The sequence below is a fragment of the Rhododendron vialii genome, chromosome 1a (assembly GCF_030253575.1).
Source record: "Rhododendron vialii isolate Sample 1 chromosome 1a, ASM3025357v1".
Lineage (NCBI taxonomy): Eukaryota > Viridiplantae > Streptophyta > Magnoliopsida > Ericales > Ericaceae > Rhododendron > Rhododendron vialii.
In genome coordinates this window covers 15,195,691-15,220,338 of record NC_080557.1, presented here as the reverse complement: position 1 = coordinate 15,220,338, position 24,648 = coordinate 15,195,691, and the positions used below count along the sequence as shown (strand labels likewise).

Here is a 24,648-nt window from a genome sequence, read left to right as displayed (position 1 = left end):
TAAAGAAACAAAAAAAAAAAAGACAAAATGTAAATAGTTAATTTTAAGGGATAAAAACAAAATTAACTCTCGTTTGGTATACAAGGAACCGATCGACCTCGAAAACGCCGGATCACTTGGAAAGAGCGCTCTCTCTCCCGCGCGCTCTCTCAATGGAAGTTTTGTCAGTCGGCTCCATCCCTTCCCCTCTTTTTCTTGTAGGAACTCCAAAACCAGAGCGTTTGAGGGTTCGTTCCCAACAAAAAGACTCACCAAATCGAGCTTTAGCTCGCAAGGTACTCTCCTCAAAAGACTCCTCTGATTAGTTCTACGCATGGACACTTCGTCTGCACATACGCGCACACAGCACCCATTTTGATTGCTGCATTTCTCGGATTTCCCTAGATATATTGAACCATATCTGCTAGGGTCATCAAATACTAAATTGGAACAATTGTGGTGTGTGTAACTGGTGTTTTTGTCACGAATTTGGGGATTGCAAAATTACATTTTTCTCTCTGACCAAAGGGGTTTTTGGTGTCGAACCATGTTAGAGGGACACCGGGTGTCTGATTTGCTGAAGCTAATGCCTGCTCCACGGGCCAAATGGACCCGCACACCTCGAACCCCCAACCTCCTGAAATCCAAACTATTGAGTAGAGTACCCTCGGGTGGTCAGTTTGGAGTTACATTTGTTTCTTCTGCCTTGGGGTGTAAACAAGCCTAGCTAATTTACAAAACGAGCCTCTTTAAACAAGTCGAGCTTTTGCCAGTCAAGCCGAGCTTTTGAGTGTTGAGCTTGGCTCATTCAGTAAACGAGCCCAAAACTTGAGCTCAAGCTCGGGTCGATTACTAATTGCGTGAGCGAGACTTAAAGAGCCAAACCATGCCAGCAGCTCAATTCGTTTGCAGCCCTACTTCTGCCAGAGCCACAGGAGAAGTGAAAGCTAAGGAGCTTAACTGATTCTCCAAAGTTTATGTGGGGCTCCGATGAATGTGGCTCGCTTCCTCCAAAACTGTTGTTCGTTTGGATCTAACCTTGTTCCCTTGAACCTAACTTGCACCACAAAGCACGATTTAAGACCACAGCGGAGGAGCCCCGGAATGGCCCTCCGGCGTGAGGATGAGAATAGTGCAGAGAGAGGAAAGCAAAGGACCAAAGTTTCGAGCATAGGAGACGATGTACCTTTTAGGGCTGCTATCCCTTGGTATTTATAGAGGGTCCTTGGCTTGCTCTCCAAGTTCGTCTATGTGTCTGACACGCGTCGGTTGACGTCACCCGTGACGTAGCGGATAAGGTGGTTAGTGTGAGCTGTCATGGGATACATAGCCGAGCCTAGTTGCCTAGCTTCGGGGCCCGGGCCGAGCCGAGCCTCAAGGGAGCTGTCATGGGAAACATGGCCGAGCCTAGTTGCCTAGCTCCGGGCCAAGCCGAGCATCGAGGGAGCTGTCATGGGAAACATGGCCGAGCCTCGTGGATGAGCTCTAATGGGAGATATGGCCGAGCCTTGTGGACTAACTCCGGGATGAGCCGAGCCCCGTGGATGAGCTATACTGGGAGATATGGCCTAGCCTCGTGGACTAACTCCGGGATGAGCCAAGCCTCGTGGATCTCTACTGGGAGATATGGCCGAGCCTCATGAATGAGCTCTCATGGGAGATATGGCTGAGCCTCGTGGCCTTCCGCCGAACGTAGTGACTGTGGCCGAACCAGAATATTCGGACCACTATAGTCTAGATGTCTAATAGTAAAATAAAATCATCGGGCCATGGGTAAATTGGTAACATACAGATGAAACAATTAGAGTCTGATGCATGAATCATTCTTCTCTGCCTGTTTGTTCTGAATCTTTGTAAAGTAGTCTACAGTGGTGCTAATTGCTAAATGCTTGAGTACTTTTTGCGGCAGGGGATTGATTTGTCTCACTGCTGTATCTAAATTGAGTAACAATTATAGTGTTCCTCACAATTTCAACTGCATTTTCGTTTCCTTTTATGGCCTAACTGAACTTGAGTCAAATTAGAGATCCTTATTTTGTATTGTATTCATGATGTTGGATTCCTGAACTAAATCCTTGAGATTTTTGTTAAGAGTGGTCTGAAGACTGAAAGTGTGTTGTGCATTCTTTTGTTCTACAGAAAAAAGACAAAAAAAATTCAATATTGAAAGTATAAGTTTACTAAGTGGAGGTGGGACGTCTATGAATTATAGCATGCTAGGAACATAAAATTTTATATAAAAAATATTGGTGTACCCTTGCCGTACCTGTACCCTCCATTTTTAGGTTTTTGCCGTATCCCGTACCCGCACCTTACCTGTGCCCCATACCCGTGCCCATACATGTGCTTCATTGGTTATTCTAAACTTGCTGAATTTTGAGATTTATGTTTTCTCTTTGTTCATCCTCTTCATGGGTATGCTTTACGCAGATATTGCGGCACTGGAAGGAGCAAGTAAGTGTTGATCAGAAGACTTCAATAGATTGTGCTGCACTAATCCAAACTTTAAGCAGGAAAAACTTACCTCATGTAGCTGAGGAGATTCTTTTTGAGATGAGATCTGAAGGTTTTCCAATTGACAGTTCTGCTTTGTCAGCTCTGATGCTATGCTATGCTGATAACGGTCTTTTCCCGGAAGCGCATACAATTTGGGATGAAATCCTCAACAGTTCATTTGTGCCGAATATTCAAACCGTTTCACAACTCTTTGATGCCTATGGAAGGATGGGACAGTTTGATGAAGTGATCAGAATTATGCGGCAACTAAGTATGAGGCATTCTAGTTTGCTTCCTGAGATTTATGTATTGGCTCTTTCTTTCTTTGGAAAGCAAGGACAGCTTGAGATGATGGAAAGTACACTTAGAGATATGATCTCAAGGGGTTTCTCAATGAATTCTGCCACCGCAAATGCTGTTCTTACATATTATAGTTTTTTTGGTTCTTTAGCCGAGATGGAATCTGCTTATGCTCGTTTTAAGAGGTCCAGAATTCTCATAGAAGAAGAAGGTATTAGAGCAGTATCAATTGCTTACATCAACAAAAAGAAATTCTATAGCCTAGGTGAGTTCTTAAGGGATGTGGGTCTTCGTAGGAGAAATGTGGGTAATCTCCTATGGAACCTTCTGCTTCTGTCTTATGCTGCAAATTTCAAGATGAAAAGCTTGCAAAGAGAATTTCTGAAAATGGTGGAATCTGGTTTCAATCCTGACCTTACGACATTTAACATTCGAGCCCTTGCTTTTTCAAAAATGTCTTTGTTTTGGGATCTTCATGTAAGCCTTGAACATATGAAGCATGAAAAGGTTGTCCCTGATCTCGTGACTTATGGTTGTGTCGTTGATGCTTACTTGGACAGAGGAGTGGGAATGAATTTGGACTTCGCTTTAAGTAAAATGAATGTGCATGATTCTGCACGGGTAGCAACTGATCCACTTGTATTTGAGGTTTTGGGAAAAGGGGATTTCCATTCAAGCTCGGAGGCATTTTTGGAGTTTAAGAGGTGGAAGAATTGGACTTACAAGAAGCTGATTGCAACCTACCTCAAGAAGAAGTACCGGAGTAGCCAAATATTCTGGAATTACTGAGTTGTGCATTTTGGAAGAGGATTCTAAGTCCAAATGCACTGAATTGTTGCCTGCTGATATTATTGTGAATATATATTCTGTATCTAGAATATATATTCTGTATCTTCTTGTAATATGCTATTTTAGGACATGTATCGTAATCAAATCATAGCATAATCATAGGGTAATCATATCGTAATCATATCATAGCGTAATCATAGGGTAATCATATCGTAATCATAGGGTAATCATATCGTAATCAAATCTTGTAATCTTCCTTTCTTAGGCATAGCTTTACTCTATTTAAAGATGTACTCACCTCATTGTAATTCATTCAGAAATAATATCAGTATTTTCCGTCTCTGTTTCTCTGTTTTCTATCATGGTATCAGAGCCGATTCCGAAACCCTAACCTGTTTTCCAATCAGTCTTATATCCTCAAATCTCTTTCCCTCTGTCAGCTACTATCGTTCCCTATCTCTCTGTTTTTCAGCAACTCAAATCACAAGAAATACCCACAGCAGCCGACACCCATCCCTCCCCAACCGCCGGTGATCTACCCACACTCCGACAACCTCCAGCAGCACTTGCAGGCACTGCAGTAGCTCCGGCAACCTCTGTTACAACTCCGACGAACCAGTCTAAGGCAGATTGGTACTCTGGTATTCTGTTTTCTTTTTTGACTGCGTTTCCCTGTTAGCATCATGTCTGGCGATAAAAATCAAGCTATTAGTGTTCGTTTGACCGGTAACAACTACTTCTATTGGGCTCATGTGATGAAAAATTTTGTTGTTGGTAAAGAAATGTGGGGATATGTAGACGGTTCTACGCTACCTCATTCTGATCCAAAAGACCCAGGGTATGCCACTGCCTTGGGAAAATGGAACACAGGGAATGCACAGATTTTGACTTGGTTTCACAACTCCGTAGAACCAAGTATTGGCATGAATTTTTTGAAATATAACACAGCAAAGAAAGTTTGGGATTATCTACAAGCTCTGTATCTTGAATCAAATTTTGCTAAACGATATGAGCTTGAAATGTCCATCCGAAACACCACCCAAAACAATAAATCGATTCAAGAATTTTATAACGAAATGACTACTTATTGGGATCAGTTAGCTCTCATGGAACCTTCAGATTTGCAGCTACTTGATAGTTATGTCAGATTTCGTGAGGAACTACGACTTGTTCAGTTTCTCATGGCCCTTCGGCCTCAGTTTGAGCCTCTTCGTGGGGCTATCTTGCATCGGTCTCCATTGCCCTCAGTAGATGGTGCTGTTCATGAGCTTATCGCTGAGGAAACGCGGTTCAAAATGGCTAATCTTGCACCTCCCTCACAGTCTGTCTTTGCTGCTCCATTTGCTCCATCTGGCCAATATCCGACACATCACTCGCCCACTCCAGCATCTCATCCTGTCCAATTTGCGGCCAAGCCAAGGCCTCAAATTCCTGAAGATGAGTGTAACTATTGCCATCAGAAGGGTCATTGGAAGCATCAATGCCCTAACCGTCCCAAGCCAAAGGGACGAAATGTTACTCAGTCAACTGGTCCTCATGCCCCGCATCAGTCTCGGGCACCACAACAGCATTCTCGCCCTCCTGCAGCCTTGGCAGCACCGGCCTCCAGTAGTGCACCTCCAGAGTTTGATTATGAGCAATTTCAACAGTTTCAGGCTTACATGGAAGCCATTCGAGGGGGTTCCCCCCAAGCTTCTGCCATGACTACCACTCACTCAGGTTTGCGTGGTTCTCCTACCTCAGGTATCCAACCCACCACTTGGATCTTTGATTCTGGCTCTTCTCATCATATGACTCCTGATATGTCTCTTCTTAGTAATTGTGTGCCACCTGCTTTTCCTATTAGTATTGCCACAGCCAATGGTTCTCCCATGCATGTTGCTTCTATTGGCTCCATTCTATCTTCTACTGCACCTTCACTATCTATTCCTAATGTCTTTTATGTTCCTCAGTTGTCTTTGAGCTTACTTTCAATCAGCCAATTATCCGACTCTGGTTTTGATGTTGTTTTCTCTTCCTCTGGTTGTGTTGTGCAGGACCGGGATTCCAAGAAGCAGATTGGGGCAGGTCGTAGAGTTGGTGATCTCTATCTTTTGGAGCACTTGCATCTCCCAATAAAACCTTCTTCCACTGCTGCGTCATCTTTTTGTTTAGATCATAAGTCATCTCCATTTTATCTTTGGCATTCTAGATTAGGACATCTGTCTAGTGAACGTCTAAAACTTTTAGTTAAGTCAGGTCATTTGGGTCATATTTTAGTCAGTAATATTTCAGAATGCAGTGGTTGTAAGTTTGCAAAAATGTCAGCTTTACCTTTTAATAAAAGTACCTCTGTTTCTACTTCGCCTTTTCAGCTTGTTCACACTGATTTATGGGGCCCTTCTCCGGTTGCTACTAAAGGTGGTTTTGTCTATTATGTCTCTTTTGTGGATGATTTTAGTCGGTATACTTGGGTTTACTTAATGACACACAAATCTGAGTTCTTTACGATTTATAAGAATTTCCATGCCATGGTTCAAAATCAGTTTTCTACATCGGTTAAAATTCTTCGGTCTGACTTGGGTGGGGAATATTCACTTTCAGAGTTTCATAAATTCCTAGATTCGCTTGGGACTATCCACCAATCGTCTTGCACTGACACTCCTGCCCAAAATGGTAGAGCTGAAAGAAAACATCGTCACCTTCTTAATACTGCTCGGTCTCTACTCCTATCTTCCTCCGTCCTGTCCTGTTACTGGGGAGAAGCTGTTCTCACTGCAGCCTATCTCCTGAATCGGATGCCCACCCCTCTTCTTTCTGGTAGCTCTCCTTATGAGCGGCTTTATGGTCAGGTTCCTAATTACTCTCTTCTTCGAGTGTTTGGTTCTACCTGTTTTGTTCTCCTCCCCAAGAAAGACCGCACTAAGCTCAGCACCCGCTGTGTCTTAGGTGTGTTTTTAGGGTATGGCATTAATCAAAAAGGGTATCGGTGTTATGATCCTGTAACCAAAAAGCTTTATGTTTCAAGGCACGTTGTCTTCTTAGAGCGTCTTCCCTATTTTACTCTTCCACCTCGCACTGCTCCAGTAGCCAAAGAAGACTTGATCCATATTGACCCATTTCCTATGGATCTGGATGTGCCTCCCGAAGAGTACACCTCCACTCTTCAGGTATCTGATATTTCTACAGCCCCCTCAGCATCACCTCGTCGTGCTCCGATCACCCAGGTCTACACCCGTCGTCCAACTTCTACAGCTGCTCCCCAATCTGCCTCTGCGGATCCTGATCCGCCTGCCCGCCGGTATCCCGTCCGCGACAATCGTCAACCACCGGTAAAATATGGCTTTACTAATACTTGTTTCTCATCCTCTTATCAATCATTCCTTTCCCGCATTCACACTTATTTTGAGCCTAGGTCCTATAAAGAAGCTTGCAATGATCCCAATTGGATGGATGCCATGCAAGCTGAACTTACTGCTCTTGCTCACAATCAAACTTGGGAGTTGGTTTCACTTCCGGATGGTAAGAATCTAATCGGTTGCAAATGGGTCTACAAGGTTAAGACTCATTCTGATGGTTCTTTAGAACGGTATAAAGCCCGCTTAGTTGCTAAAGGGTTTTCTCAGGAGTATGGGATTGATTATGAGGAAACTTTTGCCCCCGTTGCCAAAATGACCACTGTTCGCACCTTGATCTCAGTGGCCGCAGTGCACCAGTGGCCTCTTTCTCAGTTGGATGTAAAGAATGCTTTTCTCAATGGCAATCTCTCTGAAGAGGTTTATATGCGGCCTCCTCCTGGCTTCTCTCATCCTTCCGGTATGGTTTGTCGCTTGCGTCGTGCTCTCTATGGCTTGAAACAGTCCCCTCGCGCTTGGTATTCACGCTTCCAGGATGTTGTTCTTCAGATTGGCTTCACGCCCAGCATGCATGACTCTGCTCTATTTCTCCGTCGCACCTCTCATGGCCTGGTACTTCTCTTACTTTATGTTGATGACATGATCATCACTGGTTCTGATTCTACTGCTATTGCTGAAGTCAAAAGTCATCTCTTCCGTGAGTTCGAAATGAAAGACTTGGGCCCGCTACGTTATTTTCTTGGTATTGAAGTTGCTTCCTCTCCTCAGGGGTATCTTTTGGAACAGTCCAAGTATGTTACTGATATTCTTCACCGTGCTCGTCTCACGGATACGAAGACTGTTGATACTCCCCTTGAACTCCATGCCAAGTTCTCTGCCTCTGATGGTGTCCCCCTTGAGGATCCTACGGAATATCGCGAATTGGTGGGCTGCTTAGTTTATCTTACTGTTACTCGGCCAGATATTTCTTATGCAGTTCACATTGTTAGTCAGTTTGTCTCTGCCCCCCGGACTACGCATTGGGCTGTCCTCTTACGTATTCTCCGTTATCTTCGAGGTACCCTTCATCAGTGCCTTCTGATTTCTTCTACATCAAGCTTAACCCTCCATGCTTATGCTGATGCTGACTGGGCAGGTGATGTCAATGACCGCAAATCTACCTCTGGCCTCTGTGTTTTTCTAGGCGATTCTCTTATCTTTTGGAAAAGCAAAAAGCAATCTGTTGTTACTCGCTCCACCGCGGAAGCTGAATATCGTGCCATGGCCCATGCTACCTCTGAAATCGTCTGGCTTCGCTGGCTTATTTCCGATATGGGGGTCTCTGTTACTACTCCTACGCCTCTTTACTGCGACAATAAGAGTGCTATTCAGCTTGCCCACAACTCGGTCTTCCATGAGCGCACGAAGCACATTGAGATTGATTGTCATTTCATACGTCAGCATCTTCAGTCTGGCACCATTGCTTTACCCTTCGTCTCCTCCACATTGCAGCTGGCTGATTTCTTCACGAAGACCCATACCGCTGCTCGTTTCCGCTTTCTCCTTGACAAACTCTTGATGCTCTCTGCCCTCGCACCTTGAGTTTGAGGGGGGGTGTGAATATATATTCTGTATCTAGAATATATATTCTGTATCTTCTTGTAATATGCTATTTTAGGACATGTATCGTAATCAAATCATAGCATAATCATAGGGTAATCATATCGTAATCATATCATAGCGTAATCATAGGGTAATCATAACGTAATCATAGGGTAATCATATCGTAATCAAATCTTGTAATCTTCCTTTCTTAGGCATAGCTTTACTCTATTTAAAGATGTACTCACCTCATTGTAATTCATTCAGAAATAATATCAGTATTTTCCGTCTCTGTTTCTCTGTTTTCTATCAATTATCTCAGAATAAATACTCATGCTTACCAGTTACCACTAGAAAGTCATATCTTTATTGTTACAAACCTCCTTGTACTCTTTACGTTAGTCAATTGCTTTGCTCTCTCATTTGTTACTTATTATATACAAGTATTCCGTCCCATATTATTGGTTCTGCTTGGGAATTCAAAATCAATTCATACACTTGGATTCATGGCATTTGTTTTTGAATTCGCCGCCACTTTTCTCAAATTTTAAATACATTTATGATTACTAACAATGGATACCTTGGCAAAGTTATGACTCTTCTTTTTGCTTTGACTTTTCAAAATATACCATGTTTTAGGACATCCCAAAGAGGCAAGAAGTACCAAGATTGTGGGACGAAGGCAGTATATTTTTCTTATGTGCTCAGTATGGCCTAATCAAGTTTGATACTAAACAGTTTGTGTCAATCGCAAACAATGTGTATTCTCAGTATACAAGGGGTATTTGTTCAGATCTTTAGTCTTCCTAATACTCATTATCCACAAGTCGAGACCACATGGAAGAGCAACCAAGAGGGCAATAAAGTTATCCAGATTCTTATCATATGGAAGACCATTTGGTATGTTTTGCAATTATCTTGGTGATATATGTCTTCTGTGAAATGATCTGAATGAAGTACCAAAACTTGTCACCTCTTGTCTGTTCTTTCCCCGTTAGTCTCTTTCCCTTCTTCCTTTGCCAATGACTTATAAGTTACATATTAGGTCATTGATTTTCAGGTGAATCATTTGTCTGCTATGATTAATGATTTTATAATTTGATGCACGTGTGTTGGGTATAGGGCTCTTGAGCCCTGCTCTAAATATATAGCTTTTGAATTTTGAAGAGGATAAGCTGTTTCAGTGCCTACTCGAATGATTGGTTTTCCCGGCTGAGATTGTGAAGCCAATGAGGCTGGAATAAAATGTTGAAATTCTTGATGGTTATTGTTTTTCTTTCCTTAGAAGAAATATTAACATTCTTGGCATAAAACGTTCCTTTTAAGTCTTTGGTCCAGGAGAGAGTATGTTCATCTAGGAGTAGGTTAGGATCAAAGAGAGTGACTATAAGACACATGATATATTAGGTAAACACTGACTTTCATTAACTTGGTTCTTACAGGGGGAGACGCCCTCCTTTTATAGGCGTAAGGAGGGGATGCTTACATCACTGATTACCTATACAAACAGTATAAACATATAATTGGAACACTGCCATACTACTGGTGTTACTTTGACTAATGTAACACACCTATCAAACTGACTACGTACAACTACTCTGCTAGCATTTATTACTACATATACACATGGTCTTTACTAGTACAGTAAAAACCAATTATATAGACTTCTATCTTGGACCAGTCATACACAGATGACTTTCTTGTACACGTACTTCTTTAACAGTAAACACTAATAATTTCACATATAGTGCAACAAATGATTCCATGGATGGTTAAATCCATGGTTTTATATTGGTTGTGGTCATGGGAAGTAGGGGTGTCCAGGGGTTAGACCGGGTCCGGCAACCCACCTGTTGCCTGCTAATAACTCACCTAATTTCTAACAGGATGCTCTTCAGAACCGAACAGGTCGTGTGATTCTGGTTGCGAAGGGATAAATCGGGTAGAAAAATTTTCAAACAATTACAAATCGTTCCAAAACAAAATAGAAATATGAGGTTCTGCCATTCTGGGAAGGCGATGAAGGCGGAAAAGGTTTGGGGGGGGGGGGAGATCCGATAGAGGGAAGAAATGATCATGTGAGAAGGGATGACTCATTCTGTCGTCTGGCCGTGTTGCCCCTCCCTTTTGAGCTTCCTGTCATGGAGTGTTTTCTTAGATAGAGTAAAAGAGAGAACAATTTTCAGTGGCCTTTACTTGGTAGGGCTCCTTCCCATCTATCTTGAACGGGAAGATGGGGGAGGTTCTTGCAGAAGTCCTGCCCGCCCTTCTCTATTTTGAGGGATCCCTCCTATTGAGGATTCTAGGAGGGATTGATGGGAACTGTGTTATATTGTGAATTCACAAATTTGAATGAAGGAGAGAGAAAAGAGTTGACTTCAACTTGACAGACAAACATAGAGAACCTATTCTCTCATATAATTGATCGGCTCAGGTAATGTGGGTAAAAAATAATGAGCCCCGTTATCTGAACTGAAACATGACATTTTTAACCCTACTAGACTTTTTGCCAACTGTATTGATGGGCGAAACTTACTGAAACCCAACGAGTCAGACCAGGTTGGTCGGTTTGGACAGGTCTTATGGATTTTTACTCAGCCCTATTGGAAAGCCTGTGAATTTAGACTCTAATAGGTGAGGGCGGATGTTATTTTAAATGTGGGATACTATTTTATGTAACTTGTGGTTTGGTTTTGAATGTTTGTGGCACCGCCCTTCCCCTGTTGTTGCCATCACACCTATGGGTTTGATGATGGTAATAGCAGCCCGGATTGGGGACTGGTGTTTTGTCTCAGCTGTCAATTAGCCCTTTGGTATAGTTTGTTTATCCTCATTTTGGTGTAGGTGGTTTTTGTTCCCGCTCTTAGGGTGGGTCTCATTTGGGTAGTAGCGTGGCGTATGCCCCAAGTCACAAGTTCAGAGTTGGTGTGCGAGCGTCAATTTTTCAAAATGTGAGAGTGTAGTGTGCATATAACTGTTTTACATGGAAATATAGTTCAATCTTTTATGGTGTATATCACAGTATAATCGAACTTATTATATAACTTAATTTTGTTCACAGAATCACAGCACATTACTTTGTAGTTCAGTGTTAACTGGTAACTCATTACTCTTGCAAAGCACAAGGCCGAAGCTTCAAATCTCAGCCATGACATATTTTACACATGTTCCAGACCAGCCATCAGCGCTTCTTCATGCTCGGCGGTTCACCTAATTAAACATTGGTATACACGCATGCGGTTTTAGATTGCATGGATCCCGAGAGATGGTCAATTTACGGGTAGTATTGATAGATCCACAAACAGAAGTTGACGGTGTGAATTGATTGGGATTTCGCGCTGAATTCTCAGATGCAAGCGCTGTGCAATTTGACACCCTATGTTTGAATTATGTGACCATGTGACCTAGGGTATTCCCCTTGTGTGCTTGTATCTTTTTTTTTTTTCTATATATAAGCTCACCTTACCCGAAAGAAAGGGGTAAAAGCCCGTTATTGGTTTTCTCACTGCTCAGATTTTTTAATATAACTTTTTAGGAATTGGTTTACAACTTGATATGTTGGTTGAATGGCGCATAGTTTGCAACTGGAGCTTGGAGACACCAAACCCTTTAACCCCAACAGGACATGTTCATTTCTATATTCCCAAACTACAGTAGTGAATTGGCGACAACCTTGTTCCTCATAATTTAAATTCTAGCAATTAATAAGGTCAGATAAGTTCCTTCCTGGGCAACAACAAAACATAATCGGAGCTGCAAATATACCTTAAAATACGTTAGGATCGACTACATTATCTTAGTCCTCCCCCCTCCCTATAGGTTGTATCCCAAAAATACCTTCATTACAACCTCCAAATGCTAACCTTTAGCCCAAAGTCCAGCAACCAGGAGGCACATCTATCTCCCCAGTGACCACCACCCAGAATTGCCATCTCCTTCCTTCCTTCCTTCCTTCATTCCATTCACACCCACTGAATGCCCCTCCATCATCTCTTGCGGTTCTTATGTCTCCCCTTCCTCTTTCACAAACGACTGCCATCCCCTTGCCACCGCTGCCCCCTCCCCATCCATTTTCCCTCCCGACCCAGCCCCCTTCCTTTCTATTGCTCTCCCTCCCTTCCTTCCTTCATACATCCATTTTTCATCTATACAGTTTAGTTATACAGAACTTGCACCATTCAGAATTCAGTATCCATGCAATTGCTCTTGGTTAATTGTCCTTCATACTGTTCGCTTGTCTTATCCTTAATTCTGTTTGCTTATCGATGTTAGAAAATATTGCTTTTGTTCCGCGGCCTAGAACATAACTTGTTTCCTTGTGGCCCTTGTGGTCCCAACTACCCGTGAATACACATTAGATCATCAGCACAATAGTCTATAGAAGCCCTAAATTAAATTAGAAAAGTCAGCTGCCCATCTCTCTCTCTCTCTCTCTCTCATCTTCCTTCTTTAAGAATTTAAATGGGTTTGTGTTGAGTTTAGGAAAAAAAATGCAAGACTGATAGAAGACTTGCTGCCATTTACGGTGCTGAGTGTTTCAGTCGAATAGGTTGATGAAATAAGAATTGATGGAATGTGAATGTTGAGAGATAAATGAGCTGTATTAGAAGAGAAGACAGGATAAGATATGAACCATCAGGAAGAAATTGGTAGTGGCACTTGTTGAAGATAAGATGAGGGAAAGCTGTTTGAGGTGACATGGTTGTGCGCATTTGTAGACATAGAGCACTTAACGAAATGGAGGCAGACCAGGACTACTGGGTTGGTTGATTCGAAAGGGCTTGGCTAATAACATAAACTGAGGACAATGCTTTAAGTAGAAAAATTGCTGGAATGGATGTGTGTGGCTAACCCAGAGTATCTGGGACAAAGGCTAGTTGAGATGAGACGAGTCTCCTTCCAAGCACACACCTCTCAAAGCACAAACATTAATGGATTTTGCAAAGCCTCCCTACAATCTCAGTTCTTTCTGAAACACAAGGCCTCTTTGAGTCCCAAAGCTATTGATTCTTTACACTTCACTGTGTATACAAGACTATGGTAAACAACTTTAGAGTTCAAGTTGTTAGAATATTAAAAACAATGTAGTTACAGGCATCTTAGTCTTTGTTAGTTCATAATTGGAAATCTTCACGAACTTGACAAGACCAGCAAACAGTTCCCGCTTTATGCTGAAGAAGTAACGTTTAAATCTGTACTTCTTTTGAACTCCTTGAGCAGCAGTGCACTGAGATATCTTTAAAATTTCAGCCTGTGAGAAAAAAGTAACTTAAATCAGCTTCTGGTTTTCTTCGACATTATGACCAAATCATTGTTAATCTAAAAAATAGTAATGCTTCCCAATTCATACATTGATTGCCCCTCTGATGTCTATGATGCACTGAAAGGGCCCTGAGAACGTCCATAGCCAGATTTTTGTTGCGAAGGGTCGCTTCTCATCATCTCCTGCAAAATGGTTTTCACGAATGCATAACGTGTGTTTAGATTTTCTAAGCTTCAAGGTGTCACTAGATTAGTAAATATGACAATTAACTTGTGGCCCCGAGAAGACCATTGGTTGATTCCCATTTGGTAGTTGAAGACAATCAGTTCACCCAGAATTATGTTTGTATGTTAGTGATGTTTTGATGTACTTTGGCTTTACTAGGAACATTCTGACATGTGAAGAAGCACGGATGCTGACACGACACGGATATGGACGTGGCAACAAAAAGAAACTACATATGAATTCTACGTAATTACCACAAGATCCAACAAAACAAACCACAAAAGGGCCAAATAAAGTGTTTTGTGTGTGTGTGTGTGTGTGTGTATTTCTTACCCTTTACTCTCAAATTTCATGGTCTAGAGGAATACATTACTCACTTCAGACGCATGTCCATGGGGTGTCCAAAGTGTCTTCGCTTAAATATTAATAAAATATGTTGGGCACGTGTCTTGTACGATTTCCGTCTTGTCCGTAGTGTATCCAACACATATGAATCATGAAATTAGCTCTGGTAGAACAGCTGAAGATATATACAAAAATGGGAAAAGTGCTAAAGAGCTATCTATTTATGTCCATGAATTAAGAGCTCACTTGAGATGATGCGGAAACTTGGCTGTGACTTGGTGAGACCCTTGGAGTACCGGTACCCATCATCATGACACTGCTAGGCATATTCTCTTCTGCTAGGATTCTCAACCGGTTAAGTTCAGGTAACACAACAGTTTTGAGATCGGGCCTATCTTTCCTTCTCAGCTCTGCACACTTGAGAGCTAGCTTGGCAAATTTCATGGCATCTTCTAGTGGCCAATCAGTAACTGACTGATCAACCATTTCAGCAAAAGTACCCCTCTCAATTGCTCGTTCAACGTGATGCGTCAGACCCATTGGGGGCTTGGCTGTAATCATTTGTAGCAGCATAATACCAAGTGAGTAGATGTCAGACTTTATTCCAAGCATGCCAGTTTGTTGGTACTCTGGGTCTATGTAACAGAATGTTCCAGCGGTTGACGTCATGCGATATTGTGTTACGCTGTTCGCAACGGATGGTGGAACCAATCTGGCTAGGCCAACATCGCTAATCTTGCTTACGAAGTTACGATCAAGCAGAATATTGGCGGGTTTTAAGTCACGGTGCACCAATGGCTCTGGCTTTGTCTGGTGGAGGAAAAGGAGGCCGGTGCCGATTTCAGCGGCGATTCGGAACCTTATTTGCCATGGAAGGACTGGGGTGTTTCCTCTCCTGAAGAGTCGATCTTCTAAGCTACCGTTAGCCATGTACTCGTAGACTAGGCAACCGTACTCCGGGCAGGCTCCAAGGAGGAGAACCATGTTTGGATGTCGTATGCAGCTTAGGACTTCGACCTGCATTTTTAGGCAGACAAAATAACCAAATGAAAACATGACCCATGTATTGACGTTGGTTTTTCAAATAACAGTCTTTGGGCCTTGCAAAATGGGAATATTTCCAGTTTCCCTTTTCTAGATAGTAGGATTCGAAGAGCTAGGGCGGCAAGAATTTTTGGGCAGTTGGGTGGATTGACTAAGCCATGTTTATGTGTACAACAAATTAGATAGGTGTGTTTGGTGGTGAATTAGAAAAGGGCAGAGGCTAAGATTATAATGGAAGTTCTTAGGAAAACCTTTTAATATTCATAAGTCTACTTATACCTATGTGCGACAAGTTCTTCAAGTCAGTGGGGTCTACCACATGTAGCTCTGCCCTAGTCAGTGGCAATAGACTAGTTTCTTAAGTACCATATATTTGCTAACAGGCAGGGGTCACACGCTTATCATATCACAGCCGAGCTTCAACAATAGAAAGTGAACTCTTTTTGTTCTCAATTCTTCTGTCTAATGTTTTTACCTGGCATTTTAGTTGGAATTAGTTGGATCTAATTTGCTAATCAAACTGTCTTTGTGGCTGTTTGTAAAATCCTACTGCCACAAAAGAAGGAATGTTTAAGTTCCAATTGTGTTGTCTGCTCAAAAAGTACATTTCTCTTTTTTCAGTTTGCTCGAATTCTTTTACTTTGGCCTTTAAGTATGAATTTTTTTTTTTTTACGATCTCATCTGTTGGTTTTTGATGGCTACATGAAATGCATGCGATATTTATGGGGTAATGATGGGTACTGAGTTAGAAAAAACGTTATTATTGGTTGTTGGGTGTGTGCTTAGGTGGTCTGCCTTGGCTATCGGTCATTATATAAATTTAGGAATTCACAATAAATTTTTTTGATCTAGTTTAGACATTTTTAGTTCACGAACTTCTTGTAGTTAAAAAGAGACATCGGCATCACATTTGATCACAAATTTTACGTTTAATTTAGACTTTAAGAGCGTCTGAAAAGGTAAAAACGCACACAAAAAAAAAAAATGAGAAATAAAATTTGAGAAAACATACTGACTGACTGATCCAAAACTCATACAGTTGATGCTCTTAATAGGAACGGGCATTGCCATTGCTAGTCGAAGGAAAAAGGAGAGTCAGCAATATGTTTTCTCTGCGTAACGTTGTGCAAAAGTTTTTTACCTCTTGCTGAAACTGGGATCTTCCTTGTGCTGCATCTGGACGCAGAACTTTTACTGCAACTGGTGTGTGATCCAAAAAACACTTGAACACTGGCCCATAACCTCCTTCCCCAATTTTACGGGAGTTTGAGAAGTTCTCTGTTGCCGATTCAATCTCCTCTATAGTGTATTTACGATACCTGATGTCACTTTGTGCCAACACATCTAGTACCTTCTTCTTCTCTTCAGATTCTTTGAGTGCTTTCATTTCAGCATTCATTCTTTTCTGTGCTTCCAGTTCAGCTATCCTCTGAGCTGCTTCTGCTGCCTCAATGGCAGCCTTAGTTTTTGCTTTCTCTTTCTCTGCTATTGCCAATGCTGCTTCCTCAGCTAGTTGTGCCTGTTCCAGTCGTTGTTGCTCCTCAATTTTCCAACGATGAAGTTCCATTGCCTGCAAATATTATGCTATATGATTGAATCAAATATAATATCAAAATGCACACTCTAGACCCAAACGGTACCTTCTGTTTTGCTGTGAGTGCTTCTTTGCAGGCTGTGCTGTACATCTCCATTGTCTGCTTGAGTTCTTGCTTGAGTCTTCTCATCTCAGCTTCCACTTCATCCTATAAATTTTTATGTATGAGGTACATGCATTCCGCCATTGATTTGTGCCACTTTCTGTGTATGAACAAACTAGACAACCCAAGGTAACCAGTGGTTTTACACGGGGTGGAGGGAGGCCTTTGGCCCCTCCAACTTTAAGATTTTCTTTGCCACTTTAAGCTTCTAGAAACTTCACTTAACCCCTATACTATTTTATGTACCGTTAGTGCAATATTGCAGTCGGACCTTCTAATTACCCTTGGCTCCTCCTTATCAACATTACTTGGCGCGATTCAATGTGGCCCTGTCTGGGGAGGGTTCCCTGGTTACTGACGAAAAAAGAGAACTACTGGATGTATATTTCTATGCATGACTTTCAAATGGCATTCTGAAATCTTAATTCCTAGCCCTAGTTAATTCTAATGGACACTTTGTATTGTGCATGTTAAAGTTTACAAGTCATTTTATCTTGAATGTGTAAAATCTGAACATGTTCCTTTACTAGTTTTTTTGAAACGGATGTGCCTTTACTAGTTACTAACTTACTACTATATATGAGATGCTAAACTAAATCCTATATGGTGATTCTAATAATTTGCCATCATGGAGGATTCAAACAGTTATCCTAGTTCTTAAATGATGTTCTTCTGAATCCCACAAAATATGTAATGTGTAAATTGATACCAGCACCATATAATGTGGATAAATGACAAGGTATTGACATCGTTCTTTAGTTTGAGTACATGGATACAATAAGTCATGATATAGGCATGCGCTTCTCAGTAAATCTGAAGCTATTTTCGCAAAAATTCACTCAACGAGTTCATTCTTCTTGTTCGTCTTTAGGGTTCTTTAATATTTCAAAATTCTTCAAGTACCTACATCATGCGTAAGCTTGAATAAATTAACCAATTCAGGTTAGGAAAGTAAAGTAAAGAAGTTGTAATGTTTACAGAGTATGCGTGTACTCGGATTTTACTCAATGACTTGGACACCGAGGTACACAGCACCTGATGTGGGAGCATACAGCGAAATATTTTTATGTTTTGTCCCGCTTGATATATTGTCTTTCAACAATCATTTCTTCATCTGTTACATGATATTCAATTCAGTGGTTCCCAACTTTGCTTTGAGAATAAGGTGTGCATGTACCTGGTTCTGTGATGATGACCATGACATACTGGCACTTTCAGAGCCGGATGAGTATCCATGCGCAAAATTATGATCAGGCGATCTGGATGCCGAGAATGCGGACCCAAAGCTGCTTCTGTTGTCTGTGTCTGAGCCGTAGGAAAGCCGAGGACCCAATTCCTGATTGTCAGAAGGATAGGGTTGCATGCGTTCTGTGCTTGGTCTCCCGGAACTCACAAATGATATATCGGTATCTGACAAGGAGAGGTCCCCATAGGATTTGTTTGAAGCTTTATGTCTGTTGAATGGTGACCTGTATCGGTTCTTATCAGTTCAGTACCATCATTATCTTCAGTAAACTTCCATTCCTATCACATTAATTCCGAGTCCCATTTGAAGCTCTTATTAATGGCTCCATCCGTGCCATATTGTCGGTCCTTCTTCCCTTTTCAGGATGTGCCAAAAATATTGTCCATTTTGAAAGGTCAAAGTGGTAACACTCCAAAGCTATCAATTATAAATAGCTATAAATGGACTTGAAAGTGGGAAAAAGTGGGGTCGAATGGGCATATCATACCATTTAATTTCAATTCAAGTACATTAGTTGCATGTCCCCATAAAAAGTTAGAATTCCCATAAAGAACCAAGAATATGGAACGCAGAGTATCTTTCTTGTCGAACGTATTGATACTTACTTGATCTCTATGTCGTCAGTCAGGTTGCGAGGTGCAAATGGTGTCCTCTCAGCTGCTGAAAGGGATCACAATAATTTCTGTTAGTAATGAAAAAGAACCTGGATTATACCGTGAGAGAAACATGATACTGAGGCTGTATTTGGATTCTGTATTTTAGTATTTGTGCAGAGATTTTGCCAACGGAAACCAGGAAAATAAAAATATCTTCACAATCACTTAACTCATCCCTCCATCAATCTATGTTCCAAAAACAGCTAAGAAAAGAATCAGGGATTTGGATAAGGAAAAGGAAAAAGAAAAAGAAAAAGAAAATTTTGGAGGATACGATCCTTTTAACTTGTCTGTCCCTTTTCGTCTTCCTTACCCAAATCCTTAATCCAAAAACACCCTAATAGTTGGGGAAGCAGACCTCTTGTGCTGTTGTTTTGCATTGGGCGTGCATCGACTTGAGTGGGAATAACTTGAGTGGGAATAACGGGAATGCTTTGGTTTGGCAACGGGCGTGGCGGTGGGTTTGGGACTGGGGCAGTAGCAGATCTCACTGATGAAATTTTGCCTTTGGAGATGACATAGACACTGCAGAATTCTGGTGCCCCCTTCGAAAGACTGGTGGGAACATCTGTGGCCTTGAATCTTCTGTCACAAAGGTATAATCATTAACCGCTTTGGTTGCAAATTACTGTGTCTAAGACGGCAAAATACTGGTTGGTTATGAGTCCTTTTTCCCCAATTCACTCGGCAGGCTAATCACTCCTAAGCTAAATTCTGTAAAGTGGGAATAGTTTACCTTCCTTAAATACGTGGACATTTGAAGAGCATACCAGATCATTCTCTCCTACAATTAGGAGGAACTAAAACTTGGCCTACTTTTCCCTTTGCTTTCTAATGAGGTGAAGAATTATACTTCCAACCATACGAAAAACTAGGGTTGTGATCCCATGTGTATCCGTTAATGCAGGTCCTGTTGTCTTGTATTCACTCGGTAAGAAATGTTGGTGCGCGTATTGTTACTTTCTACCCTAATAAATTGGTATGTGGATAGGCCAATGCTTTATTGTTCTTGTCAGTTTTATTTGGGGGGTTAGATATTTCTCCATGGCCTTAACATCCGTAACTTGAATGTTGGTTTCGACACCTATTCTAGTATGAACATTGGAATGAAACGCTGTATTCTGAATGAGTCTTCAGTATCCTTTACGATGCATCTATAGAAAGCCTATTTTGTTCGTGAAGAAGTTCCATCATCAAGGCTTTAGGAATTGAAAACTTCATCTGTGTCACTAAAAGGTCAGGATACATAAGGTGTTTCCAAAAAGTACTTGATTCTGTAATTTGTGTTACATGTGCTGTGGATAGGAGGATTTCGAACCCAGATTGGCATCGTTATCGTAGAGTGAATTGACATATTCCATTGCTGAGAGAGTGTGCAGTTCCAAGAAGTTGAACAAGTCAGGCTCTACTAGTCATGTAGGTGGCAATGCAGAGAGGTGGAAAGTTATTTTGCAGGTTCTAATAAAGGTATGCAATTTTGTTTGCAAATATGTTCATGCCTTCATGGTGTGCACTGCTTCCTGTAGGATCAAATCTAAGCCACTCAACAGATTGCCCGATTTCCTCTATGGAGAAGAAAGAAGATTAACGGCCCTGTAGACAACGGCAGGACTACAGTTATTGTTAACCACTGGGATGAAGCTTGGGCTGAGGCCAAGATATACTTGGACCAGCAACCTCCATTCTCAAAAACATTAACAATCGAGCCTTTTTTCGCGAAGCATGTGTTCGCAAATTGTAGGCTCGAAGGCCAGTGATTTCCTACCAATGGAAGAAGAAATGACTCAATACTAGACCAGCGCTAGGTTTGAAACATGGTTGTCTTTGATTCGATTGCATTTTCCACTTTTTGTTGTCTTCCTGCGTCCAGGAGTGTGCGCGCTAAGGAACAAAAATTCATTGCATTTCATTTCTATCCAAATGGCAGAAACGTTTCCGTTTCGTAGGAGAGTTGGTGGAAACTTGAAATCAAATTATAATGTTTCTATCCACACAAGCCGAAACACAGGAACAATTCGAAATTCTGCAAAACGTACAGCAGCATGACATTTCCTTACATTTCTAAGCTCTCTTGACATTTCCAGATTTGCTGGCTAAGTTTTTTTTTTTTTTTTTTTATTGGCAAAAGTAACAATTTATTCCAAAAAATTGATAATGGGTAGATCAAGTTGGGGGTAGGGGAGGGCTGAGGGGAATCCAACCAAAAGTTGAATGCAAACAAGCAAAAACATCCAAAACGTGAAAGAAACCTAGCGAAAAATACACTCTTAAGGCCAAATCCTTGTTTGTCTAATAGGCGGGGTCAACACCCAAATATCATCTTTCGACCGGACAAACCCACGTCTGCAGGTGTGCTGGCAAAGTTTTCAAAAAGTTAATGCGCGCATGCGAACAAATGCATAGTTTGCGTGCGTGCGCGTAGGAGTCAGATTGATTGACTGATGTGAAATCCGGGAAATTAACTTCAAACATAGTAGTGCAAGACAATTACTGCAGGGGAGGAGAAAAATTACTTGACAAAGCTATTTCTGGAGGAGGCACCGACAACCAGAGCCTCAATCAAGTTGGCCTTCACAAAATCGCATATGACTTTTGCTATATCCATGTCCTCCATTATGACTTCATTACATTTTATCTGCAAGAAAATTGAAAGAACTTATAAGCCGGATTTTCTTGAGAGGATGAGGAATTAGCAGATTGATCTACCACCCAGGGTGGTGGCCTAGTGGTCCGAAGGTTATTTGGCAGGATCAGAGGTCGCGGGTCCAAAGAGTGCTATTGATGCCCCTTTGAACCCTGGGGTGGTGGCCTCACGACTCGAGTTTTTGGAATCCTCTCACTCCCCCTGGCGGTTCGCTCTTGCCCCAGGATTGATATCAAACGTTATATCAACACATGCACTTGAACTTTCTTCCCCTCATAATTTAAAGAAAGGGTTCATGGTCTCTCTAATTACCTCTGCGTAAGTTACGAATTACATGCAAGAACTTCATCATTTTGTGCTTCATTTGGTAAATCTACTTCGATAATTTATGAATCAGTAATGCGGGATTGTTAACAAAGTTCAAGCTAAATTCTTTTATATCGCGATGCAGCATGGTACTTCTTCTACAACTACGATAATGCAGAGGTTCTCGTAAAGGATAAACGAACGACAAATTTGAACTTACATCCTTTCGCGTACAGAAAGCACGGAAGGGGAGGAACAATTCCTTGGCTTGATTGTCGACTTGGGTTTTGAAAGCTTTTGCAACTCCATCGTTTACATCAGACACAGCAACATGATTTCCCACTGCATAAATCCACGAAATTAATAGATAATAGGCACACGTTCTATATTACTCCAACAATAACACATAAATGTAGGCAGGGGCGGAGATATATAGGGGGCGGTTGTGGGATGCCCTACATTACCCAAAAAAAAAAACATATACTAATGAACTCCAATTGAACAGTGCCACCTCCTTAGATAAATCCTTGCTCCGTCACTGAAGGGAACTTTTTTTGCTAAATGTAGGGAACTTTAATGGGAACAAGTTGGAGAAACTGCAGTTTGCAACGGAAAGATTTGAACAAGGAGTATGGAACGGCATGGGGACATAAAGCTGTGGTGGTCGTGGTGTGATAGTATCAGGAGTATTGAACGGTACGTGTCAAAACTCTGTTGTCTCATCCTATATCAACCGATATGTAACGTAGCAGCTAATATTTAAAACTTCAGAGTGTATCTTATATCAGGGTGTAATAAGATCACAAGGTGCAAATCTCGTCCGGTATCTACCGACATGTAACGTAGCGGCTAATATTTAAAACTTCAGAGTGTATCTTATATCAGGATGTAATAAGATCACAAGGTGCAAATCTCGTCCTGTATCTGCCAACATGTAACGTAGCGGCTAATATTTAAAACTTTAGAGTGCGTCTTATATCAGGGTGCAATAAGATCACAAGGTGCAAATCTCGTCCTATATCTACCGACATGTAACGTAGCGGCCAATAATTAAAACTTCAGAGCGAGTTGTATGCAGCGCCTTATCTACGAGACCAACCCAGCAAGATGTTTAATCGAGTCGTGATGATAGAAAATGAATTGAAACAAAATCAAATGTAGATTCGTGGCAATAATATATTAATCCAATGTGTATATACATGCATTGCCAATTTTCCATGCAATCTAGTAATGTCTGGAGCTTCATTCATATTTCAACCAAAACAATGAGAGAGAGAGAGAGAGAGAGAGAGAGAGAGAGAGAGAGAGAGAGAGAGAGAGAGAGAGAGAGAGAGAGAGAGAGAGAGACTTGGTGTGGGGATGGAGGCAGGCCTTTGCTTGACATGGATGAGGGTGACGGTTTGGCCTTTGGAGAGGAGATTATCAACAGCCCATTTGAGAGCATATTGGCTGCTCTTGTCCTTGTCTATTGCCACCGTTACAGATTCATCCCTCTTTTCTCCACCGTTATGATCAACGTTTCCATTTCCGATGCGATTACCATTCCCATTCCCTCTTGCGTTCCACATTCAACCTGTTCGATCTATTTGCTACCACCCCTCTCTCTCTCTCGATCTAGTTCTGTTTTGTTCTTGTTGTCGATCTTTTACACAAACAAAGACTTAATCTTGACACCTTCGAACCCTATCTCTCTCAATCATGGAGCTAGAGTCAAAGATAGAATCAACCTCTATCTCTCTTTGTTTCTCTCTCCTCCCTCCTCTCTCTCTCTCTCTCAATATTTTTTTTGACAATACTCTCTCTCTCAATATTGACGGAGGCAATTGAGGATGTCTTTTGACTATGTCTTCTTTTGGAAGGATAATAGGAGTACCGTTAAGGTGGGAGGGAGGGAAGTCATCATTCCATAAAATGCGGGACAGTTACAAACACATGTGAGAGAGGAGTGATTGGGGAGTGCTTTGTGGGAGTGTTTCCTAGACTTATTGAACTTAAAATGCACTTGCAATCCGTTGGCAAATTTTGTCCATGTTTTTGGCCTTGAGTTTGTGAAAATGAAACTAAAGAGGAATTAATTAGCTATTTACATACTCAAATTTGAGAACTGAGTTAAAACGCTGAACAATGGGCTAATTAAAATACTCCCTCCGTTCTTTTTTAAGTGATTTGATTTTTCTCTCTCATTAGATACATAGGTGCAAGCGACAATTGTGGGCGGGAAAATATCAGTCGCTTTCACTATTCAAACTACTTCAAAGATCTCTGAGGGCAGGAAATTTAAAAAAAAATAAAAAGGCCTGTTGAAAATTTAGTTAGCCACTCAACTTATACTTGTCCTTAAAAATTCCAATCAACTAACCTGAAGCCCTTTGACATATAAACTAACCTGAAGCCCTTTGACATATAAACTAACCTGAAGCCCTTTGACATATACTGCCAATCATATTGTTGTACTTGCATCATATTCTATCTACACATCCCAACTCTTACATACCATTTTTTTTTTCCCGTGAAACGGAAATTCATAGCTAGATAGCTTAATTACATACCATATGGTGTTTAGGCGGCAGATCCTTGTTCCCACTGTCCTCTCTTTGTTTCCTCTCTATCGTTGTAGGCTGTTTGCATTACCTAGCTTGGTGGGTTTGTTGGGCTCCTTCCTGCCGTCGGTCATCTTCTACTGGGTGTGACTGGATCTGCTTAACGGCGAGACGGTTGGGTGGTGGTGCTGGACGGGCGGT

General features: G+C 41.5%; 2 protein-coding genes across 10 annotated transcripts; one reads left to right on the top strand and one right to left on the bottom strand.

The window, feature by feature from the left end:
- Window positions 1–63: 63 nt before the first annotated feature.
- On the top strand, window positions 64–20,898 carry LOC131306354 (pentatricopeptide repeat-containing protein At3g42630). 8 transcript variants are annotated; one of them, XR_009193846.1, is made up of 6 exons: window positions 64–275; window positions 2,410–3,627; window positions 8,798–8,877; window positions 9,120–9,380; window positions 20,263–20,424; window positions 20,508–20,898. XR_009193846.1 is itself a non-coding variant. In XM_058332554.1 (2 exons), exons 1-2 carry the CDS (start codon window positions 153–155, stop codon window positions 3,562–3,564), a joined length of 1,278 nt encoding a protein of 425 aa, XP_058188537.1. In that variant the 5' UTR covers window positions 64–152; the 3' UTR covers window positions 3,565–3,906. The 8 variants fall into 8 exon arrangements, 1 of the variants encoding a protein (XP_058188537.1); XR_009193847.1 differs by having other exon boundaries at window positions 9,252–9,380; window positions 20,263–20,898; XR_009193842.1 differs by having other exon boundaries at window positions 9,219–9,380; window positions 20,263–20,898.
- Window positions 13,417–23,739, bottom strand: LOC131306345 (U-box domain-containing protein 35-like). Of its 2 annotated transcripts, none has more exons than XM_058332529.1 (11): window positions 23,256–23,739; window positions 22,128–22,249; window positions 21,471–21,592; window positions 19,316–19,542; window positions 18,907–18,961; window positions 18,233–18,524; window positions 16,999–17,100; window positions 16,500–16,928; window positions 14,560–15,330; window positions 13,831–13,925; window positions 13,417–13,731 (listed from the first exon to the last, which is right to left on the bottom strand). In XM_058332529.1, exons 1-10 carry the CDS (start codon window positions 23,473–23,475, stop codon window positions 13,851–13,853), a joined length of 2,415 nt encoding a protein of 804 aa, XP_058188512.1. In that variant the 5' UTR covers window positions 23,476–23,739; the 3' UTR covers window positions 13,417–13,731; window positions 13,831–13,850. The 2 variants fall into 2 exon arrangements, with proteins under 2 accessions (XP_058188512.1, XP_058188522.1); XM_058332539.1 differs by having other exon boundaries at window positions 19,316–19,539.
- Window positions 23,740–24,648: the final 909 nt, after the last annotated feature.